We start from the raw sequence: 26495 nt of genomic DNA on the forward strand, positions 1-26495 counted from the left end.
CTGGTAAAGGTATGGGGCCGGGCACCATCTCCTGCAGCCAGTGGAAGACAGAACAAACACCCCTTCCCCGGGCACCCAGCTGCAGGCAGCGGACTGGCAGCACTTTCTGTTATAGGCAGGAGGCAGGAACCCTGTCTCAAGCACAAGCAGGCCAAGAATCCCCCGTTAACCTGGGGCCACACTGAGGGTGGCACCATCATAGGCAGAGGGCCGGCTCACCGGTGTTAGGAGAAACGCTAGGTGGCCTTTATGAGGCCCAAGATCCTTGACCCCCCTCCCAGAGGAAACTATAAATGCGTCACTACCGCCACTGCCTGAGCTACACTGAGTGAGCCGGTTGGGGGAGGGGAGCCCGCAGAGCATTGTTGGGGTTTGTGAGGTGGAAGCTGATTGTGTGTGCACCTCAGCTGCAGAGGGAAGGGGAGACAGGAAATGGGTGGGGGAAGAGGAAGCCTGCGTTGGAAAGTCAGACAAAGAGGGTAACAGAAACAAAGGCTGAGAGAGAGACAAAGTTAACAGAAAACACACAGCAGACTACAGGGACACAGAGCCCAGAGCCAGGGCTGCAGCGAAGCTCCCTTCACAGGCCATCTCAGGGCCTCAGCCCAGTAGGAATGGCGCTGGCGACAGCAATGATAAGCCATTACAATTTGCGTTTATTGAGTGCTTGCTGTGCACTGTCGCACTGAAGACAGGTCCAACTACTTGTGGAGTGAGAACTAGCACTTGCATTTCAGAGGTCAAGAAACAGAGTCCAGAGTTATGGGACCCCCTCAAGGTCTGATGGAGATAGATGGTGGGCGGGCTTTGAATCCGGGTCTGGCAGGTCCTGCATTCTCCAGATGCTCATTTACCCAGGTCACTTCCATGGGGGTCATTTAGGATTTTAAGTTCTTTCTCAGTTCTGATCTTGGTAAGATAGCGCTGGAGCTGTGGGGGAGATCAGGATCCATTAGTCTGTGTCCACCCCCAACCCAGGCCTTCTCTTCTATAATGAATCCCCGGTCCCAGCAACAGAAGACACGTAGCGACCTGGGCCTGAATAAATGACTGCAGAGACCTTGATGGGAAGCAGAGAAGGTATTTATTATGTGAGCTCTTACTGCCCCTCTCCAACTCCCTCTCCACCCCTTCCCGCCCAACCCCCCGCCCCCCCCCCCCCGCGCCTCCCCCCCCCCACACACACACAGCTGGGGCAGCAGCAGGAACAGGATGCTGGGCTCTATGCTCCCAGATCTAATCTGAGTGTACCCACCAACCCCCTCTCCTGCCAGGTGCTGGTGCCTCTGGGGCACACCTTTTCCTCCCAGGTGGGTGGGGGAAAGGGTACCGGGTGCTCAGTAGGCACGCAGGTTCCCCTCAGCAGAGCGTGAAGCGTCGGGCGCTGATGTTCATGCGTGTGAGGCCGAGGTGCCGCAGCGGTGGGGCCAGGGCCAGGCCGGCCCCGGGCTCCAGTTCCAGCTCCAGCTCAGCTTCGTCCAGCAGCTCTTGGTGCAGATGACAGGCTTGGTCCACCTTCAGCCGGTGCAACTGGGCCCGCAGGCGAAGCAGCTGCCCCGCCAGCTGCCGGTCCTGAGCCTGCATCTCCCGCTGCAGCCGAGAGGGGGCATCAGCCGGCTGCTGGGCCCTCAGCCGCTCTCGCCCGCTCGTCCTTCCCTTTCTGTCAACACCCTGGGTCTTTGCACTGTCTGTGTCCTCCACATCCCTTCTCTTCCCAGTTTAATCCCTCCCCACCTCTCTGCCCGAGCGGTTCTAAAACCAAGCTAAGAAGCCAGCATTGCCCTGGCTGGTTTGGCTCATGGATACAGCGTCGGCCTGTGGACTGAAGGGTCCAGGTTCGATTCCGGCCAAGGGCACATGCCCAAGTTGCAGGTTCGGTCCCCAGTAGGGGGCGTGCAGGAGGCAGCCGATCAATGATTCTCTCTGATCATTGATGTTTCTGTCTCTCCCTCTCTCAAATCAATAAATTAAAAAAAAAATTTTTTTTCTTAAAAAGCCAGCATTGCCCTGGCCACTGTGGCTAGGTTGGGTTGGTTGGTTGGAGCGCCCTCCCATACACCAAAAGGAGGTGGGTTTGATTCCTGGTTAGGGCACATACCCCAGGTTGCTGGTTTGACCCTCTGTGGGATGTTTCTCTCTCTCTCTCTCTCTCTCTCTCTCTCCATCTCTATAAAAAAATCAATAAAATGTATATAAAAAAGAAAAATTTAAAGAAGAACCTAGCATTAAACAAATACAGGTGCCCCAGGCCCCATCCCAGATAACTAAGTGGAATCTCCAACTGGGAGCCTGGACCTCTTTACATTTACACGTGTTGGATTAAGAGCCACCTATTCAACATTCGCTCCTCAGATTCTGCCTCCAGAGTGCCCCATTCTGTACTTCACAGTGTCTCTGGATATAGCAATGCCTAGAGTAGGGGAGGCCATGCCCTCCCCATCTAGATAACTGGTGGCCCAAAGAGCAGGCTCTGTGCCTTTAGCCTCAAAAGCACAAGGTCAGCAAATTGAATGGAATCCTCCAGCAAGTCTTCCTGAATAAAACACTGTGTCCTGGCTCCTCAGGACACAGCCACAGGAATGCGCAGTTGCTGGGGGCGGGATCATTCCCACCCCACACCCGTGGTCTTGGAGAACTGTCCCCCAGGCCCTCTGCAAGGCTGTCCACCCCACCAGACTCACCAGCTCCCGGCGCAGCCACTCAAGGGCAGAGTCCATTGAGTCAAAGCCGCAGATGGCCCCAGGTTCCCCCGGCCCAGGCCCAGCTCGGGCCGTGCGCCAGGTCTGGCTCTGGACCTGGGCGGTCCACTCCAGATACGAGGGCCGCCGTGTCTGCAGCTGCAGCTTCGCCGTCAGCGCCTTCACAGAATCCAGGCTCTCTTCCTCCTCGTTTGCTTCACCCACGGCCTGGAATTTCAGTGGCCTCAGGGACATGGTGGGTCTGGGACGGGTGACAAAGCAAGACTGCAGCTCTGGGATTAGGAAAAGGCTGGTAATGTTGCCCAGGTAGTGGCGGCAGAAGCTGAGGGTGAACAGGGTGCGATGGTGAATGTTCAAGGTGGGTCGGGAGGCCGAGTGTGTGAGGGTGAGTGAGGAGATGGGTGTGGGAGGCAGAGTGGCAAGGGCTGGGGTTTTCCAGGACCGCTAACCCTGGAGCCACGTGATGCCCATCCGTTTGGCGACAGAAGAAGCCCTGCTCTTTTGGCCCCTTGGATGAATTTTATTGTCTTTGCCCAGAAGGAGACACCCAGTTTCCCAGAAAGGAAGTTGTTCCAGGATAAGAAAAGCATCACCAACACCAGCTTCTTGGCCCCCTTCCTAAGACCCACGTAAGGGAGTGGGGAGGGGATAGAAAGCTGACGAGCGGCCCTCTGTCCTCACTCATGGCAAAGGAAGTGTCCAGAGCCCTGGCCCGGGAGTCAGAAGACTTGGGTTCTGACGCTGGTTGTGTGGGACCTTGGATAAGTCACCGACTCTCTGTTGGGACAGATCTTTGATTTTAAGCTGTGCTCTAAGGAACTTTAGGTTCCTTGGAAATCGCTCAGAGACCGCATGCAGGATCAGGCACACCTGTGGATGGGCTCCAAGACCCGTCTCTCCTGGCCCTTCCCAGGGCTTCAACACAAGCAGTTCCCTTTTTAATTTTTAAAAAATTTTTAAAAATATATTTTGTTAATTTTTTTCAGCGAGGAAGGAAGAGGGATAGTTAGAAACATCGATCAGCTGCCTCCTACACACCCCCTACTGGGGATGTGCCCGCAACCAAGGTACATGCCCTTGACCGGAATCGAACCTGGGACCCTTCAGTCTACACACAGGCTGACTCTCTATCCACTGAGCCAAACGGGTTAGGGTGCAGTTCCCTTTTTTAAACTTTGTATTGAAATGTAACACACGGAGAAAAACGCACATATCATAAATACACAGCTTGATGAATACACAAAAGCTGGGAACCTAGTGGACCAGAAGGCCCTTTGAAAGCAGGAGTCCACCTTCGTCTTCTTAATAATCAGTACTTAACACAGAATAGGCATCAGTGTTTGAGAAATAAAAGAATAATTGGATGGATGGGCTGATGAGTCCCCCGGTAAATCGGGTTATCTCGTGTAAATTACCAGTTGAAGTGTGACTCTTGCCAGACTGTAAACCCTATGAACAGAACTCAGTCATCCTTTGGTTACAACACTAAGCATAGAACTCAGCTCGTTGTATGGGCAAAGAATGGAGCAATAGGGGATGGGGCTCCGGGGAAGTGGTCACCATAGAGGGCGCCCTTAGGCAGGGACATCCAGGGTGGTGGCTGAGGGGTGCCAGTTACACAGTTGCTTGCATTTAAGGAAGACACCCAACCTCAGATGTGAGGGAGGAAGTAGGCAGTTCCCAGTTTCATACCCACACTTCCACCCCTTCCACCAGGGTCCAGAAGAAAAGATGGCATTCTTCTTTCTTTTTTAAGTCAGCCAGAGTGCCAGCATTCCAGTCTAAAAAGCCAAAACCATTGCCCTGGCGAGTTTGACTCAGTGGATAGAGCAGCGGCCTGTGGACTGGAGTCCCTTGTTCAATTTGGAGTTTTGTGCTCAATCCCCAGTAGGAGGCGTACAGGAGGCAGCTGATCAATGATTCTCTCTCATCATTGATGTTTCTCTCTCTCTCCCTTCCTCTCTGAAATCAATAAAAATATATTGGTAAAAAATAAAGTAAAAAGCCAAAAATATTGAGTACCTTATGCGAATTAAGCACCAGGCTAAGGAGTTAAGCAAGATTATTCTCCCCATTTCACAGATGGTGAGATTGAGGTTTCCTTAACAAGTTCTGCCTGGGGTCCTGCTGAGAGGTGCTGGCAATAAGAGGGAGACAGTTCTTTGGAACTGTGTTATCCTTCCTCCAAGGGGCCTCCTCGACAGCTGTCCTGCGGGTCGCCTGCTGCCCAGCCAGTTCCTGTCCCTTTTGGAGCCCAGCTTGCCCCGCCTGACGCTCCTGGAGTCTGCCCTTTTGCTGGGCCCCAGGCCCACCTCCGGAGGAATGGAGTTCTCGGAGTTGATCCGCACCAGCCGGGCCCAAACTGAGCTCTTGGGGGGCCAGGAGGTGGCCCCACTGCGTGGCACGCTGTGCGTTGCCGGCCACCACCTGCTGCTGTCTCCAGGGCCCAGGCGACTCTGGGCCTCTGGCTGCGGCTGTTGGCGTAGTGTTGACTCCATTGAGAAGTGGTGAGCTTGGCGGGGGCGACCCTGGAGTTGGGGACTTCGCGGTTCCACGGAGTGAGGGGAAAGAGCAAGTGCAGCTGGAGATGGTGCATTACGTCCAGTCCTATAACTGGTTTCTCCTCCCCTGATGGGGGGCGGGGTACACTTAGCCTAAACGCGTTCATCCCCAGGGTCGCGGGTGACTCTGGCACCATCACGCTGCGCTGTAAGGACCTGCGCGCGCTACAGCTGGACATTGAGGGCGTGGACGCGACGCTGGACATAGCCCGCTACGTCGAGGTACGCCGCGGTGCACCCGAGGCACTTAAGCTATCCCTGTCCCGTAACCATGGTAGTAAAAGGGGGTCGCTGAGCAAGAGCATTCAGCAGCCGGTGTTATCCCGGGGCACAGCTAATGGCTAGGGAACCCGGGTGGTCTGGAGTACTTGGAGAGGCGGGAGCTGCGGACCCGAGGGGCCGGAAGGTGTGGGTGGGATGATCCCACCTTTCCCAGATCCCCTGCCTTCTTCTCCAGGCGCTGTCTTCCCTGGAATCGGTCATCACCTCCTATCTGTTCTTCTACCGTCCCAAGGGCTTGAGACTGGGCGTCGCCTGGCGCTTCCACACGCCTCGGTAGGTGGACGCGCCGGGCCTGGGAGGGGCGCGGGGACATGGCACTCACTGGGTACTCAAGAGCACGCCTTCGCCCCTCCCTGCGCTGCAGACCGACCCACGGAGGCTGAGCGGGATGAACAAGGACTTCAGCTTGTGCCCAGTTACCCCCGCGCCGTGATCGTGCCTCGCGCTGCGGACAACGAGGCCGTGGCGCTCAGCGCCCGCTTCCGCCCGGGAAGCCGCTAACCTGGGCTCAGCTACCACCACGCTCCCAGCGGAACCGTGCGCCCCGCCCCGCCCCGCCCCGCCCCAGACTCTGCCACTAGGACCAACCGCGTCCCTATTGGGCCCTTTCCTGCTTTGGCCGGGCCAGTTCGCTGCCCGCCGCTGCCCTGGCTCTTGCCCTGGCTCCAGGCTTTTCTGGCCCCGCCGGGTCCTGTCTCCAACTGGCCTTGCCCGCCCAGCCTTCCTCCACTCGGGCCCCCCCTCTCCCGGGTTTCGGGGTCCGAGCTTCGTGGCCCCGCCCCCTGGTCGGGCAGGGCCGGGCCTCTGAACCTAGTCCCTCTTTTGTCAACACAGGACCTGCACAAGGTCTGCTTATCGGGCCCCTCCCTGTCCCACCACAAGCAACTCAGACCGGGTCCGAGGCTTGCGAATTACGCTCGCTCGGAAGGCTCCAGCGCCCCAGCCCGCGCCTGCTCGCTCTGAGCCGCTCCAGTGTAGACTCGCCCAGGGGCTGTGAGCGAAGTTCGTGAGCCAGGGCTGGTGGGTACGGCTTCCCGGAGCCCAGTCCCTGTCTGCAGGTGCTGCTACGATCCAGCCAGCCCCTGACCGGGCCCCAGAAGCGGCGCTGCACCGAGGAGGAGGAGCTGCTGCTGCGAGCTGTGCTGGCTGGGGCTCGACCTGGGGCCCCGGCATCATCGTGGATACTTGCTCAGTCTAGACCGCCAAACAGGCCCGCAAGACTGGAGGCGGCACTAAATCCAAGGCCGCCTACCCTGGCTGGAAACGGCTGCACTGGCCCCTGGAGAGGTAAGGGGCTTCCTAGGCTCTCCTGCAAGCCTCTTCCTGGTTGAAAAGGGAAAGAGGTAGCTTACAGAAACCTTGAGGATGTTAAGCCTTTCCTGGTAGCCATGCTGCCAGATAGACGTCCCCACTTGCATCCTCCCACTGACAGAGCTCATGACACCCTGGAGGCCCCATCTCCTGGAAAAAAGCACTGCTTTACATGACGCTGAAAATTGCCTCCCAGGAACAACCTCCTCTCTCTCTCTCACACACACACACACACTCACACTCACACTCACACACCCAGTATAGGTCCCAGCCCCCTGCCCAGATATATCTATTCCGTCTCCAGATGATGGTAGTACCAAGAGGAGGTTCTAAGTGAGTTTTTGTGCTTTGAGGAGGATGCACTACTCTCCTACCCAGAATACAAAACTGTTTATTCATATATATATTTATATATATATATATTTTAAATCCCCACCCGAGGATATTTTCCACTGATTTTTAGAGTGGAAGAGATAGGGAAAGACAGAGAAAAAGATCAATGTGAGAGAAATACATTGACTGGTTGGTTGCCTCCTGCATGAGCCGACCAGGGATCAGGCCAGGGAGGAGCCTACAACTGAGGTGCATGCCCTTGACCGGAATCAAACCCAGGACCCTGCGGTTCCCAGGCCAACACTCTATCTACTGAGCCAAGCCGGATGGGCACTGCTTAACTTCCTTACTTGTCCTTCTCTTCCTGAGGCCTATTTCTGTGCTGGACGCCCCCCCCCCCCCCCCACCTGAGCCTTCAGAGGTAGCATGGGAGGCATGGCAAATAGTGACAGATGAGAAGACAGAAGGCTCTCAGCCAATGGTTTCAGCCTGAGCCCCAGCCCTAAGTGCTGGCATCTCCTAGAGTGGCTGCGATGTTCCTGAGACCTCTCCAGGCCCAAAGCACCTTCGGACCTTGGATGAAGGTGCCTGCAACCAGCCTTGCTCATAATATTGAACTTCCAGGTTTGAAGTGTCCAAAGAAAGTGTAGGGAGGTCCAAATAATCCAGGTCTCCTTGCCTGGATAGCAGCTCACTGGGGTGTCACACTGAGAAGGGAAAATTATTTTTTTTTTAATTTATTTTTTTTAAAAAATATATTTTATTGATTTTTTACAGAGAGGAAGGGAGAGAGATAGAGAGTCAGAAACATCGATGAGAGAGAAACATCGACCAGCAGCCTCCTGCACATCCCCTACCGGGGATGTGCCCGCAACCCAGGTACATGCCCTTGACCGGAATCGAACCTGGGACCTTTCAGTCCGCAGGCCAATGCTCTATCCACTGAGCCAAACCGGTTTCGGCAAGAAGGGAAAATTATTAAACCCCATAAAATATCTGACCAGAATCCATTTATTTCCAAACTAATTTATTATTTCTCAGAGTCCAAAACTTTCTGTGAGCCCTAAACCAGAAACTTTTCCCTGGCCAGGATGGAGACACAGCTTCTTAAGCTTCAAACTCAAATTCAAAGTACTGAGGGTCGAAGTAGTGGATGCGGACATAACCATCTTCACCACCACTGCTGTAGCTGCAAAGAGATAAGCGGGACTGGTCAGATGCCTGCTCTGGGGAGGCAGGCCTGTGAGGCAGGGCTTGGGAAAGGGGCACGGAGTGGGCCTGTGGGGCAGGGACCAGGCCCGAGCTGAGCTCAGCTCCCTTCACTGGCCCTACCTCTTGCCATCAGGATGGAAGGCAACACTGTTGATAGGTCCAAAGTGACCCTTGACTCTTCCAAACTCTTCTTCAAATGCCAAATGGAAGAACCTGGAGGAAAAAGGGTGGTGAGAAGGGACAGTTTATTCACTCTCCATCTCCTTCCAAAACACTCTGGAGGTATCACCCCCAACACAAACTATAAAGTGGGGAAACGGGGACAAGGAGAAGTGAATGTGAACAACATTAAGTTAAGAGATTAGGCCCACACAGCTAACTCTTCCTTACCATGTGCTGGGCAGTGCATTAACTCACTTATTTAATCTGCATCATTTTTTTTTTTAATCTGCATCATTTTATGAGAGAAGTTTACTGTCACTGTCCCCATTGTACAGCAGAGGATAAGTAGGAACAGAGAAATATAATAATGTGTCTAGGGCATCAGACTAAGCCCAAGAGTTCATGCTCTTAACTGCTGCATTACACACTTGTCACAGGAGGGCCACAAAATCTGGCTGCACTTTCTAACAACTAAAGACATAAGGGCAGTCTCCTTTGTCACTCGGTTTGTGTCCATTATGAAGGATACCCCATGGGATTTCCATGCGGAAGAGCTCCCTCCACCTTTACCTGGCCTCGAACTTGCCAATCCTGGTGGAGGTGGTGGTTACATCCATGGCTTCCTGACCACCGCCCAGCACCACCTGAAGAGAAGAAGAAATTCTACACAGGCCCAAAGGACAGGCAAGCCCGTTTGCTGTTTTCCTCCCCACTCCATAAACTTATTATCTCCCACATCAGATGGGAGGATACGGAGGGCAGGGACAAAGAGATTTGGTACTTTAGCCACCCCCTACCCCATCCCTGGGGCATCTCAATTGTTCAGTCCTGTTGATGCTCTGGGAATCACCTTTCTGCCTGACACTATTTCCCCCCAGAATTCTATCTTAACTGCTAGACAAACATCTAGATCCTGGAAGCATTCTGAGGCTTTAGCAGGAAGCGTAGATGGGATTCCCTTACATGGTCATAGTTAGGAGAGAGGGCAGCCGAGTTGACGGGACGTTCTGTCCGGAAAGTCTTCTGATGTTCAAGGGTTGTGGAGTCAAAGAGCTGGAGAGAGAAGGGGGCGGGGGGTAGAATCTGTAAAAGGAGACTTCCTGGGGGAAGTAGGGCAAGCTGAGCTCTGCCAGACCCCTTGCCCAGGCTCACCTTGGCTGTGTTGTCTTTGGATGCAGTGACAAACATGGTCATGTCCCTGGATAACTGGATGTCATTGATCTGCCGGGAGTGCTCCTTAACATTCACCAACACCTCTCCAGACTGGGAAGGAAAAAGAGTGAGCCTGACCAGCCCCAGCCCCAGCCCCACTAGCCCATTACTCAGCCAGGATTGACACTGCTTCCTGTCCCATCAAGGGGACCACAGGTCTTGGTTGGGACTGCCTTCGTACCCCTGAATCAATATTTACTCCCTCTCCCAAGCCCAAGCCTACATCTCCACCAGGCCCATGTGTACAAGTTTCATAAACACTGCTAGTCCATCTAGGAAAACACATGCTTATGGCGACAAATCCATGGGCCTATTAGCTAATCATCACATTATAATGGTAGAGCAGTTCCCATTTGTCCCTTTTTTCAACATAGTTATTGTACAGTTACTAATTGCCAGGCACTGTGCCAAGCACTTACCAACATCTTCTTTCATTTCATCCTCACAACAATCCTATGAAGTGGATACTTTAACGGAAATTTTAAAAGGAATACACTAAGGTTCAGAGAGGTGGTATGACTGGGAGATCAGGCAAATAGTACGAGGCAGAGAGCCCCAGCTTAGCCCGCTCCCCTGCCAGGGGCTGGGTTCCAGTCCACGAGGACTGCCCTGTCTGCCTTCTCTTAGGTCTTCTCAAGGGGCCATTTCATCTGCTTTCCCTTCCCACAACCTGCTAGACTGTGGTAGTAAAAAGAGCAGAATTGAGTTTGTCCTTAAATGTACTTCTCTGTGCCTCAATTTTTTCTATCTAGTAAACAAGGGTGCTAAAAGCCCACTGTCCAGGGTCACTGTAAGGATACTGGGACTATGATTTAGTGGACTTTGTTGTGACAGGCGCCTGGCATATATCTTGTAAACATTTGTTAGATGACTGGAAGGCCTTAAGCTTTGTGCCTCACACATAGCAGATCCTCAAAAAATATTCATTTCCTTAATTATTTTTATCTATTCTGAGGGAAGAATATATTTTGTCCCATCCATCAATTTGGGCACATCGTAGGGATGTATCTGTCTCCTACATTTTGGGAAACATACATCAGCGTTACTATCTGGCCTACCTCGGGGCACAGATCAGCTCCACTTTTGCCAGCATCAAGCATCATTTATGCCTTTGACCTGGGTTCCAGTTTCCTTCCTGCAGGTAGGCCTGGTGCCTAGTGGACCACAGTCAGTGCTTGCTGAGTGACTGACTAACCTTTATGGCATTACATTCCAGCATTCACCAGGGATGGAAGTACCTGAATCAGAAATCTCAGACAGCCTGGGTTTTATCCTTTCTTCCCTCAACCCATTTCATCCTCATGTCACCCTTAACTATCTCTTGACCGTTGAGTACCCCATATCTTCATGGCTATTGCTTAGTTCAGGTCCATTCTCCAAACTATAGCCTGCAAAAGCTTTTTAAAGAGGAACTCTGATCATCACTAACCACTTAAAGATATCCCACTCTCTAACGGAAAATCACGGCTTAATTCCTGATACTCAAATCTAGTCCCTAACAAAAAAATAAAATTGAATAAAGGAAACTCTGTCCACCTTCCCCAATACCACATTCCAGTGATACCAGACTCTATTTCCTGAAGAACCCGTCCACTCCCTTCATTCTGTGCCTGTGTCTGCTACTCCTTTTGCCTGCGGAATGTACTTCCTTTCCTGTGTGACGCTCCATTTGTTCTCCGTTACTTCATGTTTGTGCCACCTCCTCTGTGACAGAGGGCGTTTTCTGCATTTGACTGAGACCTCTATGGTGGCAGAACTCACAATCTGACTCATGCTGGCTGTTTGCCAGTCTGTCTCCCCTGGGGCAGGGCCCTGAAACTCAGAGATAGCAGTAAAATACTTAGTTGTGATCATTATTAACAGATCCTGAGAACTAAGTAACAAGTTTTTCAAATACCTAATATTATTAGATTCTTGAAACATTTTATGATAAACAGGCTCAGGGAAGTTATGTAACTTACCCAAGATCGCACAGCTCAAATGGGTAAAGTCTGTATTTAAATCCAACCCTCGTTCTTAACCACTGTGCAATCCTGCCTCTTGTAGGGAATCATTCTGGTGGGCACGGGCCCCAGCCAGCCACTTACCTTGGCACTATACTGGTTGAGCTCTCCACTCTCATGGCCCGCAATGATGCACTCCCCTAGGGGTCCCCAAACGGCACTGGTGATCTTGGAGTCATTGCAAGGGATCTTCATGTAGGGCTCATTGCTGTCTGTGTAGGACAGCAGATGTCAGGCCGTGGGCTTTGGAGTTGCACCCTTCACCTCAACCCCAAGCCTAGGCCCCGTCCTTACCAATCTGGCTCGGATCCCGCAGGTCAAAGAAGCTCACAAAGCACTGGTAGCCCATCTGCTTATCCGTGGAGAACATGATGATATTGCCTCCAAAGTCAAAGCCACAGGTCCGGACAGCTGAATTGGTCTTGAGTAGAGCCAGCTGCTTCCCTGGGGACAGACAGAGCCTGAGCCACCCCTTGCCTATCACCATTTCTCACTGTTTCTCCTGCTCTAGTGACTCTAACCCACTGTCCTCCTCTTCCTCACTGCTATGCTTTGGCTCAAGTCTCAACTTTCCCCCCATAGTCTCTCCTCAGACATTCCGCTCACGAGCACTGCTCATAGTGGAGCGCAAGACACCCATCTCCTCCTCAGAATGCGCTCCTCCACAGCAGAGACCTAATTTCTCTGCATGTCCCGGTGCCCAGCGAACTGGCACAGAACTGGGTGCCCAGTACTTACTAGACCGAGGAGCTTAATAGCATCCCCTCTTTAGTCTCGGTTCTTCCAAGATTCCCCGCTGCTACCCGAGCTTGCTAAAAGTTACCCCAGACCACTCCTCCCCGCTCAGGGACCTCCTCAGCATGCCAAGTCTGACAGAACAAAGCTAAGCTCCTGACTTTGGCATTCAAGGCCTGTTCTGGTCCTCCTCTGCCCCATCTGCTCCACTGTCTTACTTCAGTCTCCAAGAAGCAGGAACTCCACTAGATCAGTTTACTTGGACACGACCCTTGCCGTGCTTTTATTCCTGCACGTGTCAAAGTGATGAACTCTTTCTCATCCTTTAAGTGTCTGCTCATATGACATTTGCCTTGGGAAATCTTCCTAAGCTGCTCCCATCCTATTCCAGAAAGTCAGTTGCCCCCTTTCCATCCCCCCCCCCCCCCCGCCGCCACCTCCAGAACTCGTTTGCTTAAACAGTACACTGTAGGTCCTCACTATTTGCTAAAAAAGTGAATGATCCACACTTACCTGTTTCACAGTCCCAGAGACGACAGCTGTTGTCAGCTGAGCCGGTGAGGACATGCTTGGTGTCCCCTGAAGAAGGTGTTAAGAAACATGACCAAGTTCACCTGAGCCCAACTCAATCACTTCCCTGTTCAGCTCTAGAGAGCTCTTCTTCCTCTCTGACCTCAGAGCACTCTAATCTTCTCAACTAGAAATGGAACTTGTCCTAAATGTTCCCCCAACCAGTGAACAGACCAGGGAATAGGAGGCAGGTATTATTCTCGAGACCCACAATCGTACCCCAATTCCCAGCTCCAAGTCAATAGCCTCTCTACTGCTGGCAGACTCTGGGAACATAAACTCAGAGCAAAGACAAGGATACAGTCAGCGTCTACACACCACACAGCTCCAGTATGGCCCATGTAGGTGCCCAGCCTCTCCCCATTCACAGAGTACCACACATTGACAATCTGGAGGAGCCAAAGATAATGTGACAGGATAGCACACACTCAGGCAGAGTGATGGCTGCCTATTTTGCCCCAGGAACCCTCAGCAGCCTCTAGCCAGGTCAGATTCAGCCCTCTCCTGCTCATCTCTTGGGAACTGGCAGATTGCTGGCAAAAAGATCAACTCCTGGATTCTCCTCCTCCCCGTAGGTAAGTGGCAGGGGAGTCAGGAGGCTTCCAGCCCTCCCCCAGACTCCTAAACCCTCGAAGAAAAACAGGAGCTTTGGTGTTCGGTCCAAGTGGGAGCTGCTGGTAGCAGTGAAGCCTGGGTTTCAATCCCTGCTCTGCCACTATCTCACTGTATTCTCTCAAATACAGCGTTTCTCCTCTCTGAACTTCAGTGTTCCCATCTGTAAAATGGCCATGACAATAATGCCTTCTTCAAAGGATAGGGAGGCTATTCCAATAAAATGATGTCTAAGGAATTTAGAATAAAAGTGACTAACGTTCAAGAGGCACTCATTAGCACCAGGTTCTGTGCTACAGTGTTTTACTTGAATGATCTCATTTAATTCTAAAGACAACCCCACCAGGGAGGGGCTACTAGTACCCATATTTTACGAAAAGGGAAACTTGAAGTTTAGAAAGGTTAAATGACACCCTCAAAGTCACACTGCTGGTGGATGCAGGAGTTAGGATTCAAATCAAGTCTGTTTGGCTTCAGAGGCGCCAGGATTAGCCACTACTGTTCACTTTCTCCATATGGAGGTACCGGGGCTGGACAGTAAGAAGCTAGGAAAATTCCTGGGCAAGTGAAATGGGGGAACTGAGACAAGAAGGTTAAACAAGACCCAACAGCTTGGGCAGCTTACAGCCAGCTTGTGATTGCAAGACCTTATCTTCCCTAACCAAGGACACTTGAGAGCTAATGGTTTATACCTCTCCTCCCCAACCAGAAAATACAAAGCTTAAATTACATACAATAGCTTAAAACACATAACCTGGGGAAACAGAGAACAAAGGCCTAATTAATGCCATTTGTGCGAGCTAACCCCAAAGACAGAAGAGGTTGGGGAACAAGTAACAAAAATCCCATTAAAGCCAGATAGACGTAAGATAAAAGTTAAACAGACCAAAGAATAACCCAAAACTCCCCTCTACACCCGGTTTAATGCATCAGCATATTAAAAATGCACCTGGGAAGCTGATGAATATTCTACTGAAACCCTCCCCTAAGATCCTCACCCGCAGAACATAAAAAGCCCTCAGGACAAAGACTCAGCCGGGGCTTGCTCCGGAGCACACCCATGTCTCTTCCTGGGCATGAACTTTTATTTCTTTTTTAAAAAATGTTGTTAATTGATTTTAGAGAGAGAGGAAGGGAGAGGGATAGAGAGATAGAAACATCATGAGAGACAAACATCCATGGGCTGCCTCCCGAACGCCCCACTGGGGACAGAGCCTCCAACCCCGGCATGTGCCCTGACAGGACATCAAACCCGTGACCTCTTGGTCCATCAGTGGATGCTCAACCACTGAGCCACCAGGACCCGGCTGAACTTTTAATTTCTAAGGGTCCCCAAGAGACTTGCAGCCAGGAGCTCAGTGGGCAGCGGCTCACCCCCTGATCCGATCTCCCAGGCCCCCCTCTCCTCCCACTTTTAGTGAGCCAGCAGCAGCCTGCCCTGGCTCACTTCTTTGCTGGAACGGAGCTGGACAGCCAAAGCAGAGCACCACCTAGGCTCTCCCCCGTTGTTCCTTCTACCCTAATTTCTTCTTTTGCTTCGCTGCCCCCAGCATGAACAAACGTATTCTCAAACCCATCTGGTCTCGAGTGGTGAAACCTTTCCTACAGTCTAGGCCAGCCTGAGGGCAGGCCTGCTCCAGGCCCGGCCTCATGAACTACTTCATAAAAGGCAGTCGTGTGTCGGGCTGTTCGCACTCTTCTGGGCAGGCCGGGGCCCAGAGACCTGACTGAAATAAGACCAGGGACGCCTCCATGAAGTCCCAGGTGTCCCTCGCTGCCCAAGGATCCGCCTTCCCCTCTACAAGTGGCTTCCCTATCCCGGCAGCACAGCTGTGTTCTCCCCCAGAATGGTCTCCTCCCGGCCCCTGGACGAACTGCCTCCTCGTCCCGCCCCCTCCACCACGGGCCTCTCTCTGGCTTTGCTTCCTCCAGCTACGCCCTCCTTCCACCAACAGTTGAGTCCTAGCCCACCTTTCCCGGTAGAATGGGCTGGGCGTTCCCTACTTCTTAGAACGGGGTTCCCTTCGGTCCCCGCTCGCGGCAGAACTGGCGTGTCCACCCTCACCCAGGCGAAATGACCGCCCCTCCCGGGCCCTCAGAAGGTCCCGCCCGCCAGCCCTCGGGACGCAGCTCACAGGGTCCTTGGCCACCGTGAAGAGGAGGTCGCCCTCGCGGTTGTACTTAATCTGCGTGATGGACCGCTCGTGGCCCTGCAGCAGGATCGGCTTCTGTGGGGACAGGACGGGGGTGTCAGGGCCAGAATCCGCACTCGCCCCCGCCCCGGCCCCCCACGGCAGCATCTCCCACTTCGTGGAACTCACCATCCCCGCAGTGACACCAGGAAAAAAAGCAACGTGACTAGGACCGGAAGACGCTTTGGCTCCACTTCCGGTTTGTGGGTCTCCGCCCTTTCATTCCCGGAAGTGGAAGGTGCGGCGTTGCCATGGCGGCGTCTCTCGGTGTGTAGGCGGCCCATCCCCTTTGTGGGCTTCTCACACCCACTCCCCGCCCATCGGAGCCCCTCACCCCAGAGTTCCTGTCCCCCTCTCCACGTTCCTCACCAGCTCAGACCCCCGCTACAGCCCCAAACCCCAGCTCCTGGGTCCATCTCCCCGGCTTCCGGGTCTGCCTACCCGCCAGTCGCAGCCGGGGCGTCGGGGGGCCGAGGGGGCTTTGGGGGCGGCGAGCTAGGGTGGGGGGCCGGAAGCTGGCTGGGCCCGGCGCGCGGCCGTTTGGGGGCGGGGAGAGGCTCACTCGCCTCTTGGTCCAGGGCAGGTGCTGGCTCTGGTGCTCGTGGCCGCGCTGTGGGGCGGCACCCAGCCGCTGCTGAAGCGGGCCTCCTCCCGCCTGCGGCACGTCCACGAGCGGACCTGGCTCCGGCAGTTGCTGCAGGAGATGAAGACCCTCTTCCTCAATATTGAGGTGCGTCTGTGAATGACCTCTGAAGTCAATAAAAATATATTAAAAAAAATAAAAGTCAAAGAAAAATATCCTCGGGTGAGGATGGACGGAGGGAAGTCTTGGGGTTCACATTGTCCCTGGGGAGGGAGGATAAGGAAGGCCGTGGGGGATTTCCTCTGACCCCAGCACTGCCAGTCTAGGTTTGTGGAAAAGAGAAGACACACGGCCACCTCTCAGGGCTGAGGGCTGAGAGAGGTGCCGATCAAGTGCTGCATGAGTTTAAATTTTAAAGGAGGGGGCTGGAGCCAGGGGAATTGCAGGATGGGAGGATGCGAACTAGCGGGGCTGAGGGAGAGGGCATTCAGGGCAGGGGCACAGGGTTCAGTCCGGAACTTTCCCTCTGCCTCCCGCACTTTGGGGAGGATGCCTGCAACAGCTGGTTTCCATGCGTGAAGGCGAGCCCACTGTCTCTGGTTTTCTCTTTGCACCCTCTTCTCAGCTGCAGGGGCCCAGCCGGCTGGTTATGAGTACACTGCGGGCACGGGGGCTGGTTTTCGGAGGGCTTAGTGCTCCCTGGGTCCTTACAGCATTCCTCCCTCCGGGGAAAGGCTTATCTAGAAGCTCAAAGAAGGCAGCGCTGCTCAGTCACGCAATCACACTGACTTTGGATTTCTTCTGTTTCCAGTACCTGGTGCCCTTTTCCCTCAACCAGTGTGGCTCCCTTCTCTACTACTTCACCTTGGCATCAACAGGTGGGTCTCCGGCTTAGAACTGCTGTGCTTAGAGTCACTTTGGGGAGGGTGCCTGCAACACCTTGTTTCCATGAGTGAGGGTGAGCCCACCATCTCTGGTTTTCTCTTTGCACCCTCTTCTCTGAGCCGTAGGGGCACAGTGGGCTGGTTATGAGTACACTGACAGGCGCTAAGGTTAGTTTGTGCAGCAGCAGAGGAAAAAGGAGTGTTCATTTTGCAACTTATTTTATCTGTCTTTGTCCGACATAGCATGTCAGTGTAGAAGGATTTGAAGCCATATGTTACCTAAAGTTTATGCTTTTGAACTTTGCTATGAGAAGTCTCCCTGTTGTAGCTTCACCTCCCCGGAGGCTCACCAGGCCCTCCAGGGACTTGAGGGGAGTTTGGGCCCCAAGTAACTTTGGGGAACCCCTCAGAAACCGTGGGTGAGGGGATAGGCTAACCTCCAGACCTGCCACCTCGGCTTCAGCTAGAGCCACTCCACTTGCATCTGTTTCACATTTTGAGCTTCTCATAAAGCTTCATTTTAAAAATATGTTTTTCATTTATTTTTAGAGAGGCAGAGTGAGAGAGAGAGAAACACTGATGTGAAAGTGAAACATCGATCAGCTGCTTCCTGCACACCCCCTACCAGGGATTGAGCCCACAACGCTGGCATGTGCCCTGACCAGGAATCAAACCGGCAACCTTTCGATGTGTGGGACAATGCCCAACCAACGGAGCCACACTGGCCAGGGGTCATAATGCTTCATTTAAAAGAAAGTTTGAATGCCTCTGGCACTCCCCGGGGCCCAAGAATGCTAAACCCTTTGGCCAGCTGATGGCACGTAGCCATTTACCAAATTTTGAGCAAATTGCAGCTTTAGGATTTGATTCTCATCATCTACTCTACCTCTATCCTTTAACATCCGCCCATTCTAAAGATCAGAATAGCGATCACTATTAAGCATCTACTTTATCCAGGGACTATACATGCATTATCATATTTCATCTTACAAGATAACATCTGTTGTAAGATGTTCTCTTGCTATCACTGTTTTACATGTGGGGAACAGGCTCAGCGTGTCTGTGTGACTTAACCTGGATTACATAGGGAAACCAGTGTCTGCCTCACTCCAGTGCCCTTGCTGCTCCATTGGCCAGGTTGCTTCCCTCTCCCATCTACTGTTGCAGACCAGTCCTTAGCAGCCATGGCATCCAGTGGAAGGTGTGTCAACCAAAGGAAGCAACTCTGAGTAGGTAGGAGTTGTGCCAGTTTCTTGGATGGATAATGCTGTAGTGAGTGGGGCCTTGGAGGGGATGAGGAGCAAGACAGTTCTTTCCTCCTCTACCTGGAGCACGTGAGGCCTGGGAGTGCTGGGAAAGAATGTGCTAAGGAGCCCACATGAGCATCCCAGTCTGCCTGGCAGTTGTGAATCTTGTTGTCAACAAGTAACTCAGCTTCTGATTTATCCATTAGTGTTTTGTTTTGGTAGTGTGTGACAACACTTAACATGAGATTTACAGTCTTAGCAAATTTTAAGTGTACAAAATTTAAGTTAATAACATTTTAAGTTAACAGTGTTATTAACTCCATTAGTCTTTTTCCAGTTTGTTTATTGGGAGTCAGTTCCTTGGAACTTCAAAACTAAGGAAGGGATCCTGAGCTCTGGTGACCTCTACGTAAGGTCCAACCCTGTCTTTTTCTCTTCCTTAACTCCATAAGGCCTGAGCCAGAGCTGAAACAGAAACAAAATGTGCTTCACCTGCTGTTTTGGGTTGTTCATATCCATTAGTTTAGTAAGGGGCAGCTTTGGAGTTAGGCAGACCTTGGTTTAATCCTCAATGTGCCTCAATTTATATGACCTTTTTTTTAAAAAAAAAAAAAAGTCTTTATTGATTTCAGAGAGGGAGAAGGAGAGAGATAGAGAGATAGAAACATCAATGATGAGAGACAATCATTGATCGGCTGCCTTCTGCATGCCCCCTGTGAGGGATTGAGCCTGCAACCCAGGCATGTGCCCTTGACCAGAATCGACCTGTGACTCTTCAGTTTGCAGGCTGACACTCTATCCACTGAGCCAGACTGGCCAGGGCTATGTGACCTTTTTGAGCCTTGTTTCCTTTATCTATGCAAAGACATGATAATACTCTTCTTGCAGTGTTGTTTTGAAGATTAAGTGAGATATATACACAATACACCTAGCACATAACATGTGCTGAATAAATGTTTGGTAGGTGTTATTGCAGTCATTCTGCTGCATCCTTTGAGTTTTGGGTGTCTGTCTGGCCCGATGTCCTTGAGGTCTCAGGAGCTCTCTTTGAGTGCAGAGATCTCATACTTATCAGCAAACCAGGATGGTCCCATACCTTGTAGCTCAGGTCTTCATGCTGGAATCCTGAGAGAACAAATTTGGAATCAGGAAACCTGGGTTTGAATCCTGAGCTTTACTGTGACTTCGTCTGAGATACGGAGTCATGAGATACGTTTTTAATAAAAGCTGTCAGTTGGTAGTTGGTTGGGCAGCATCCTGTGCACTGGTTTGATTCCTGGTCAGGGCACATGCCTGGGTTGTGGACTCAGTATCCAGTAAGGGGGTGTGCAGGAGGTGGCCAATGTTTCATCTACCTCTTCCTCTCCCTCTAAAAATCAATTAAAAAAAAAAAAAAAAGCCTGTCTTGATGATAAAATGAGAGTGCTTTGTGCTTAGACATTTTTTTTGCATCTCAGTGACTTTTTTTTAATTTGATCATTCAGATCTAACTCTAGCTGTGCCCATCAGTAACTCCCTGTCCATCGTCTTCACACTGATTGTTGGAAAGATCCTGGGAGAAGATATTGGTGGAAAACGTAAGTCAGGCCACTGTAAGTGGGAAGCAGCTACTTGGGCCTTGACACCCCTGTGTCAGTGCTTTTCCAGAGCCATCTCCCATGGGCGGGTGAGGAAAGGACCTTCCCCCAGCCCTGCACCAGCTTCTATGGCATGGCTGGGCTTAGAGCCCCTCGATTTCTATCCATTATCCCAGGAACATTTGCAGGCATGGTGCTCACCACGGCAGGAATTACACTCTGCATCACAAGCTCAGTGAGCAAGACCCAGGGACAACCGTCTGCCCTTTGAGTGGGCCAACGCCACCCTCCAGCTCTGCTCTCTCCAGGAAGCCCCTTGGGCCATGAGGTGCAGGCGATGGACCTAGCACTTCCATCTTAGCCTCAGCTTCCTCATCTCTTACGGGGATAATTACTACCTCGAGGATCACACTAAGAGAACAAGAGTGAAAGGGTTTTGTAACATTCAAGAGCTGTTCAACGGCTAGGATTTAGCACAAGAAACTTCACACTCAACCTCAACAACCTTTGGGCCCCAGCAGCTCTCTTCCTGCTGTCACATGAGTCCCCCAGCCCGGCAGCTGTCACTATGGTCTGTTCTGACTCTCACAGCAGCAGGGTCAACGGACTTCAGAGCCCCAGCTGCATTGAAAGGGCCAGCTCTAGTCTTTAAGCCAGAAATGCAAGCAGGAGGCCTCCAGGACTCAGAACGCCTTGGCTACCAGCAGAGGGGAGGGAGGTGCCTCAGAATGGCAGATGTAGGGGAGATAAGCTGTCTGTTAGCCTTGCATGTCTGCCCCTCTCAAATAGATAAGACACCTGTGAGCCCCAGCACTGCCTAACCAGCGTTTGGCGTAATGCCTGGCGAGTAGTAGCCCGTAATAAATCTATAGTAAACAGACGAGGTTAGTATTCTTTTATTGTGACAGACCCACTCCCAAGTTTGTGGTCTCTCCCAAGCTCAGTTGGCTACCCCTTTCTCTGGCCAGAGAACCCCAGAGGAAATTACCTCTGTGGCCAGGGATACTCTGCTCAGCAAGCAAAGGAAGACGGGGCTGTGAGCTTAGAAGCAGAAGACTGGGTAGGGGCTGAGGGGGCTGAAGCATATTCTACAAGCCCAGGGGAGGCACTGGTTCCTCTAGAACAGGCTGCTGGGGCTGAGGATAAAGTGTGGCTGCAGAGTGGTGGTCCCGGTTCCTGGCTGGGGCTGTGGCTCTCAAGATGAAGGAGCAGGGTCTGAGGTGGAGATAGCTGCCCCAGCTCCAGGCTGGCTTTCCAGGGGCAGGGCCTCGTCCACTATCTGTGCTGTCCTCTGGAGGAGGAGGAACGCCATACAGAGTGGACCATTAGCATCCCACGCCCAGTTCCAGCCCTCAGCCGAGTGTCCCAATCCCAGGAAAGGAAGAGACTTTAGAAATTAGGATTTGCCTCTCATTTAACAAGGTAGGAAGTGGGCTCTGAGAGGTTAGGAGATCTGCTCAGAGTCACAGGGGGAAGAACTGATCCTGGGACTCAGGGCTGACAGTCTCTATCCAGCTCAGAACCCCTCCTGTCCCAGCACACCTGATCCAAGGGCTCCTCTGTCCAGGTGTCTGTATCATCGGCTACTTCCTGGGCCCCTTCCGTTTCCTTCCTTGGGTGGGGAGCCCCATACACTCCTGATGAGGGGACAACATTGGCGGATGCTCAGGCTGAGCCCTGAACATTCTTTCCCTTGATCTTCTCTACCAGCCCTTCCCCTCCCCTGAGCCTTGCTCCTCATTACCTCGGAGGATGGCAGGGTACTTCAGAAGCAGGACTTTGGCCCCCACCCCCCGTCCTTTCCAAATCCCACCCCTGAAGACTCATTTCTTTGAGTGTCCATGTACTTCTTTCCATATGCCAAGTCCTCGTAAAGAGACAAGGGACTGGGCCTGGCTGGGTAGCTTGATTGGTTGGAGCATCATCCGTTCACCAAAAGGCTGTGGGTTTGATTCCTGGTCAGGGCACATATTTAGGTTATGGGTTCCATCTCTGGTTGGGGATGGGAGGCAACCAATCGATGTTTCTCTCTCATATCAATGTTTATTTCTCTCTCTTTCCCTTCTGCTCTCTAAACATCAATAAAAAACAAATCCTCAGCCCAGCTGGCATGGCTCAGTGGTTGAGCATGGACCTATGAACCAGGAGGTCGCGGTTTGATTCCCAGTCAGGGCACATGCCTGGGTTGTGGGTTCCATCCCCAGTGTGGGGCACGCGGGAGGCAGCCCACCAGTGATTCTCTCTCATCATTGATGTATCTCTTGCCCTCTCCCTTCCTCTCTCAAATCAATTAAAAAACAAAAACAAAACAAACAAATCCTCAGGTGAGGCTTAATAGAGACAGACAAAGGGACTGGATATGCACGTGGGAGACAGCTCTGCTGAGTCAGGGCTAGCTCTGTACCTGGGCGTTCTGCCCCCATGGACCATCCCCACAGCAGCAGGGGCCCCTCACCTGATGGGAATGAGAGCGCGGGGAGCAGGCTTCTTGGCTGAGTAGCCTGTGGGGGTCTGGCATAGAAAGCAGATGGCTCAGTTTGGCTTGGTTTCTTCGGAGAGGGTTGGGTTGTGTGTGTCCTGTGGCCATGGGCCTGCAGAGGGAACACAGTGCTTGGGCCACAGGCACTGGTTGTTCTTACCTTCTCTGCTCCCAGTCCAGGCTTGAATGCCCTGGTGCCTGTGGTAGCTTGAGAGGAGATGCTGTCCATCTTCATAGCCTGCATCCTCCCTCCCTGCTCCCTCTTCCCATCAGGCTGCCTTATCCAAGAACAGAGTAGCTGGTGCCTGGCACTCAAGAAGCCCAGGGAGCCCCAGCTGGTTTGGCTCAGTGGATAGAGCGTCGGCCTGTGGACTGAAGAGGCCTGGGTTTGATTCCTGGTCAGGGAACATGCCTGGGTTGTGAGCTCGATCCCCAGTGCGGGGTGTGCAGGAGGCAGGCGATCAATGATTCTCTCTCATCATTGATGTTTCTCTCTCTCTCTCTCTCTCTCTCTCTCTCTCTCTCTCTCTCTCTCTCTCTCCCTCTCCCTTCCTCTCTCAAATCAATAAAAATATATATGTATATATAAAAAAAAGAAAGAAGCCGAAACCGGTTTGGCTCAGTGGATAGAGCGTCGGCTTGCGGACTGAAGGGTCCCAGGTTCGATTCTGGTCAAGGGCATGTACCTGGGTTGCGGGCATATCCCCAGTGGGAGATGTGCAGGAGGCAGCTGATCGATGTTTCTCTCTCATCGATGTTTCTAACTCTCTATCTCTCTCTCTTCCTCTCTGTAAAAAATCAATAAAATATATTTAAAAAAATAAATAAATAAATAAAATAAAAAAAAGAAAGAAGGCCAGCGAAACCAGGCCGAGTCTCCCTAGCCCCCGTTGGATGCTCAGTGGCTCATCTCATGGGAGATAAGCTCCTGTAGACTCTGCTGTGCCAGATATACCACTTCTCTCTGTCAGCACTGAACCTGGCGAGCAGGCATTAGGTCCAGGAAGTCAGAGTCCTGAAGTTCCTCATAGAGCCTGGATGAGCTGACTTTCCGATCAGGGTCTGGTCTGGCCCCTACCACTCAATTACTGTGTCTCCCTGAACAAATTACTTCACTCCTTTGAACTTCAGTCTCTCCTCTGGGAAATGGGAATAATAATCTCTCTTTCACACGATTACTGAGAGGATGCAGTGAGGTAAGGGCAGAGCCTGAGCTGCAGGGGGAGTCAGCCAGTCACTCTCCTTCCTCCCCTCGCTCCCTTTGGCCTCACACGTCACCTACCCCCTGCTTGTGGGGCCTAGACTTTGGGTCTCGAGGATGCCTGCAATGAAAAAGGAAAGGCTTGTAGTAGGCAGAAGAGGACATGGGGTCAGGGCGGCTTCCTCTGCTCTAACCAGCTACCCTCCCCCCCCCGCGCCCCCTCACACATACATACCAGCAGCCCCTGGGCAGTGAGGGGTTAGGCACCAGCAGCTCCAGGTAGGGGAGGGCCTTGAATTCATCTTCTCCAACAGCCACATAGTAACGGCCGCTCACCAGAGCCTCCCTTGCTGACAACGGGAGGCCCTCCAGGGTGCAGAGTCTGGGGGAGAGAGGTGAGCGGAGGACAAGATGCCTCTTCATATTTGGCAGATTATGAGGGGGTGGGTACAGCTATTCCAGGGTATCCTTTGGCTACTGGTCCTGTGGGCACCAGGGCCAGTCACCTAGGCTCTGCCTGGCTCCAAGAGCTGGGCTGGAGGGGCCTCTGCCTGTGGCACAGAAAGAAATCCCATTGAGGGAAATGTGCTTTCCTTTTGCCTTTTCATCCTCAAGGACAGTCGAAACCAGTAAGGAGGCTCCCTTTGGAGACTTTCGGGCTTCTCCAGTCCCGTACTCACTTGCACACAGCCCCGCTCTGTAACTTGGCCTTCTCCGTCAGGCGCTTCAGCACCGTTTCCCAGTCCTCGCTGGCAGCCTGGGACAGCTTCAGCCCAAATGGGGGACTTAACAGGTCCCCATTCCTGAACACACTGGGACAAAGAGCAGCCTGGTAAGGGGGAGGGTCCCCAGAACTTCCTATGTGTGAAAGGAAAAAGGGTGGCACAGGGGTCAGAAGATGGTTCAAGAACCAGCCAGTGCATTGGTCCATTTTCACCCATCAAGCATGTTGGACTTTTTATGTTCCCACCAGGGACCATGGGCTGCTGGAATAAACCCACTCACATTTTCTCGGTCTCACTCCGGACACGAGCACTTACTGGATATAGCAGGGGGCACCTGCAGGCAGCCTCCATCCAAGGGCCCCGTCACCTGGGTGCTGAGTCACAGGACAACACTAAAACCCAAGTCAGGTGAGAGGTGAGGCCTTTGGTTAGGGTGGGCCAGTCCGAGGCAGGTCGGGTGAGGGAAAGGCACCTGACTGGGGCAGATGCGGCAAGGAGGGATGGTACTGGTCATATCTTCACCAAAGGGTTCTTCTAACTTCCTAAGTCACGTTCTCATCACCCCCTGCCCGTGTTTTACAGCTCCGTTTCCTTTGGGGACCACAGCCTGGAGATGAAGTGAAAGGCTGGGAAGGGAGCAAGGGATAGTGTCTTGAAGTCTCACACCCAGGAAGCATAGTAGCTGTTCCAGAGTAGGCATGGAGACTGCTGCCAGGAGACTGGCAGGTCCTGCCCTTGCCAAGGCCCCTGGCTTCCCAGATGAAATTGGAGGCAATCCCAGGAGGGGTGGGAAGACTTACTGGTAGTCTGCTGCTTTTCCCACCTAGATCCTTCCCTCCAGGGGGCAAGTAGCTGAAAGGACAGATAGGTCACAGGTCATCTTGGGGAGCCTTGTAGATGCCAGAGCTGGGGGCTGGGGCCCAGCTCACCAGCCATCCCTTCCCATTGGAACAGTCTGTCATTTCAGTCCAGAAACAGACGCTGGCACTTGAACCTGCCTTAGTGTCCTGAGTCAGGTTGACACAAACCGTAAGATGAAAGGTTGAGAGAAACTAGTTCATTAAGCATCCTACTGTATCTCAGAGATTGTCTCATTCGGAGGAAGAGCCTTTGGTAAAAGGGGCTCAGCCTGCAGGTTTTCCTTCTCACAGGCTGGTCCTGTGATGGACAGACATCAGTGTCAGACTTCAGCTTGGACTGTGGCTCCACTGTTTGTTACTTAACTTCATTGTCTTGATGTCCCCTTTCTAAAGAATGGGGACGAGACCACCCCTTCATAGGGTTGCTGCATTTAAACGTCTGAAGTGTCTGCACATACCTAGTACGTTCTGAACACGTGCTATTGCTGTTACCTCCCTCCCTACACTCTGACCAGCCCCAGCTACTCACTGGAGCTTGCAGAATCGTTCGAAGCCAGCAGCCACATACTGCCCTCCGTTCTGCAGGTCGGCCAGGTCAGCGACAGGGTGGCCATGACAAGGAGTGTACAGGGCGCGCACGGCCAGTGAGGCCTGCACAGCCGATGTCACCTCGCTGAGGAAGGCCTCCAGGGTGGGGAACCGGTGTTGAGTGACCACCAGCTGGCGGCCTGGGAAGAAAGGGTCCCCATTCCGGTACACCACTACCCTCTTGGCTGCCATAGTGTGCTCTCAGCTAGAGACGCAGAGCTGTTGCCAGGCAACTCAGGCAGGCCTGGGAGCAGTGCCAGTCAGAGGTGGAGGCCTGCCCTCTCACTCAGGAATGCAGGGAGAGCCTCGGCAGGAACATCTATCGACATTCAGGGTCTCATTCAATCTGCCCTTGCAGGGGCCTCACCAGAGCAGAGAGGGTGTAATCACTGTATACAGGAAGATGCTGGGGCTCGGTGAGAGGCAGTGGCAGAGATCACACTGAAATAGATGGCCCAATACGGGGC

General features: G+C 52.7%; 4 protein-coding genes and 1 pseudogene across 6 annotated transcripts; 2 read left to right on the forward strand and 3 right to left on the reverse strand.

The window, feature by feature from the left end:
* Positions 1 to 1183: 1183 nt before the first annotated feature.
* Positions 1184 to 6870, reverse strand: FAM167B (family with sequence similarity 167 member B). Its single transcript, XM_059690372.1, has 2 exons — positions 2682 to 6870; positions 1184 to 1590 (listed from the first exon to the last, which is right to left on the reverse strand). The coding sequence occupies exons 1-2, from the start codon at positions 2931 to 2933 to the stop codon at positions 1360 to 1362; spliced, it is 483 nt and encodes a 160-aa protein (XP_059546355.1). The 5' UTR covers positions 2934 to 6870; the 3' UTR covers positions 1184 to 1359.
* Positions 5022 to 7906, forward strand: LOC132229786 (myotubularin-related protein 9-like; annotated as a pseudogene).
* Positions 7907 to 8196: 290 nt separating this feature from the next.
* Positions 8197 to 16073, reverse strand: EIF3I (eukaryotic translation initiation factor 3 subunit I). Its single transcript, XM_059690369.1, has 11 exons — positions 16014 to 16073; positions 15828 to 15920; positions 13382 to 13469; positions 13024 to 13089; positions 12070 to 12219; positions 11860 to 11987; positions 9713 to 9823; positions 9524 to 9613; positions 9131 to 9204; positions 8519 to 8611; positions 8197 to 8375 (listed from the first exon to the last, which is right to left on the reverse strand). Exons 1-11 carry the CDS (start codon positions 16014 to 16016, stop codon positions 8294 to 8296), a joined length of 978 nt encoding a protein of 325 aa, XP_059546352.1. The 5' UTR covers positions 16017 to 16073; the 3' UTR covers positions 8197 to 8293.
* On the forward strand, positions 15807 to 23155 carry TMEM234 (transmembrane protein 234). 3 transcript variants are annotated; one of them, XM_059690374.1, is made up of 6 exons: positions 15807 to 15939; positions 16034 to 16151; positions 16463 to 16614; positions 17279 to 17345; positions 20083 to 20175; positions 22928 to 23155. In XM_059690374.1, the coding sequence occupies exons 2-6, from the start codon at positions 16136 to 16138 to the stop codon at positions 23008 to 23010; spliced, it is 411 nt and encodes a 136-aa protein (XP_059546357.1). In that variant the 5' UTR covers positions 15807 to 15939; positions 16034 to 16135; the 3' UTR covers positions 23011 to 23155. The 3 variants fall into 3 exon arrangements, with proteins under 3 accessions (XP_059546357.1, XP_059546358.1, XP_059546356.1); XM_059690375.1 differs by lacking the exon at positions 22928 to 23155 and adding an exon at positions 20352 to 21055 and having other exon boundaries at positions 20083 to 20190; XM_059690373.1 differs by lacking the exon at positions 22928 to 23155 and adding an exon at positions 20352 to 21055 and having other exon boundaries at positions 15808 to 15939.
* DCDC2B (doublecortin domain containing 2B) lies at positions 21204 to 26475 on the reverse strand. The gene is made up of 9 exons (XM_059690376.1): positions 25970 to 26475; positions 25381 to 25432; positions 24896 to 24972; positions 24536 to 24667; positions 24091 to 24237; positions 23937 to 23976; positions 22631 to 22766; positions 21718 to 21812; positions 21204 to 21466 (listed from the first exon to the last, which is right to left on the reverse strand). The coding sequence occupies exons 1-9, from the start codon at positions 26218 to 26220 to the stop codon at positions 21371 to 21373; spliced, it is 1026 nt and encodes a 341-aa protein (XP_059546359.1). The 5' UTR covers positions 26221 to 26475; the 3' UTR covers positions 21204 to 21370.
* Positions 26476 to 26495: the final 20 nt, after the last annotated feature.

The sequence above is a fragment of the Myotis daubentonii genome, chromosome 3 (assembly GCF_963259705.1).
Source record: "Myotis daubentonii chromosome 3, mMyoDau2.1, whole genome shotgun sequence".
Lineage (NCBI taxonomy): Eukaryota > Metazoa > Chordata > Mammalia > Chiroptera > Vespertilionidae > Myotis > Myotis daubentonii.

What these genes read in the sequence shown, in the direction of transcription:
- EIF3I (XM_059690369.1), bottom strand. An exon ending in CCAAAGACAACACAGCCAAG is followed by an intron (nt 9,614 to 9,712) that starts GTGAGCCTGGGC and finishes TTCTCTCTCCAG; the next exon opens with CTCTTTGACTCCACAACCCT. An exon ending in ATTGGCAAGTTCGAGGCCAG is followed by an intron (nt 8,612 to 9,130) that starts GTAAAGGTGGAG and finishes TTTTTCCTCCAG; the next exon opens with GTTCTTCCATTTGGCATTTG.
- TMEM234 (XM_059690373.1), top strand. An exon ending in CTTCACCTTGGCATCAACAG is followed by an intron (nt 17,346 to 20,082) that starts GTGGGTCTCCGG and finishes TTGATCATTCAG; the next exon opens with ATCTAACTCTAGCTGTGCCC. An exon ending in AGAAGATATTGGTGGAAAAC is followed by an intron (nt 20,176 to 20,351) that starts GTAAGTCAGGCC and finishes CCATTATCCCAG; the next exon opens with GAACATTTGCAGGCATGGTG.
- FAM167B (XM_059690372.1), bottom strand. Translation starts at nt 2,933, where the DNA reads ATGTCCCTGAGGCCACTGAAATTCCAGGCCGTGGGTGAAGCAAACGAG. An exon ending in AGTGGCTGCGCCGGGAGCTG is followed by an intron (nt 1,591 to 2,681) that starts GTGAGTCTGGTG and finishes TCTCGGCTGCAG; the next exon opens with CGGGAGATGCAGGCTCAGGA.
- DCDC2B (XM_059690376.1), bottom strand. Translation starts at nt 26,220, where the DNA reads ATGGCAGCCAAGAGGGTAGTGGTGTACCGGAATGGGGACCCTTTCTTC. An exon ending in CTAGGCCCCACAAGCAGGGG is followed by an intron (nt 22,767 to 23,936) that starts GTAGGTGACGTG and finishes TTCCCTCTGCAG; the next exon opens with GCCCATGGCCACAGGACACA. An exon ending in CGCGCTCTCATTCCCATCAG is followed by an intron (nt 21,813 to 22,630) that starts GTGAGGGGCCCC and finishes TCCCCTCATCAG; the next exon opens with GAGTGTATGGGGCTCCCCAC.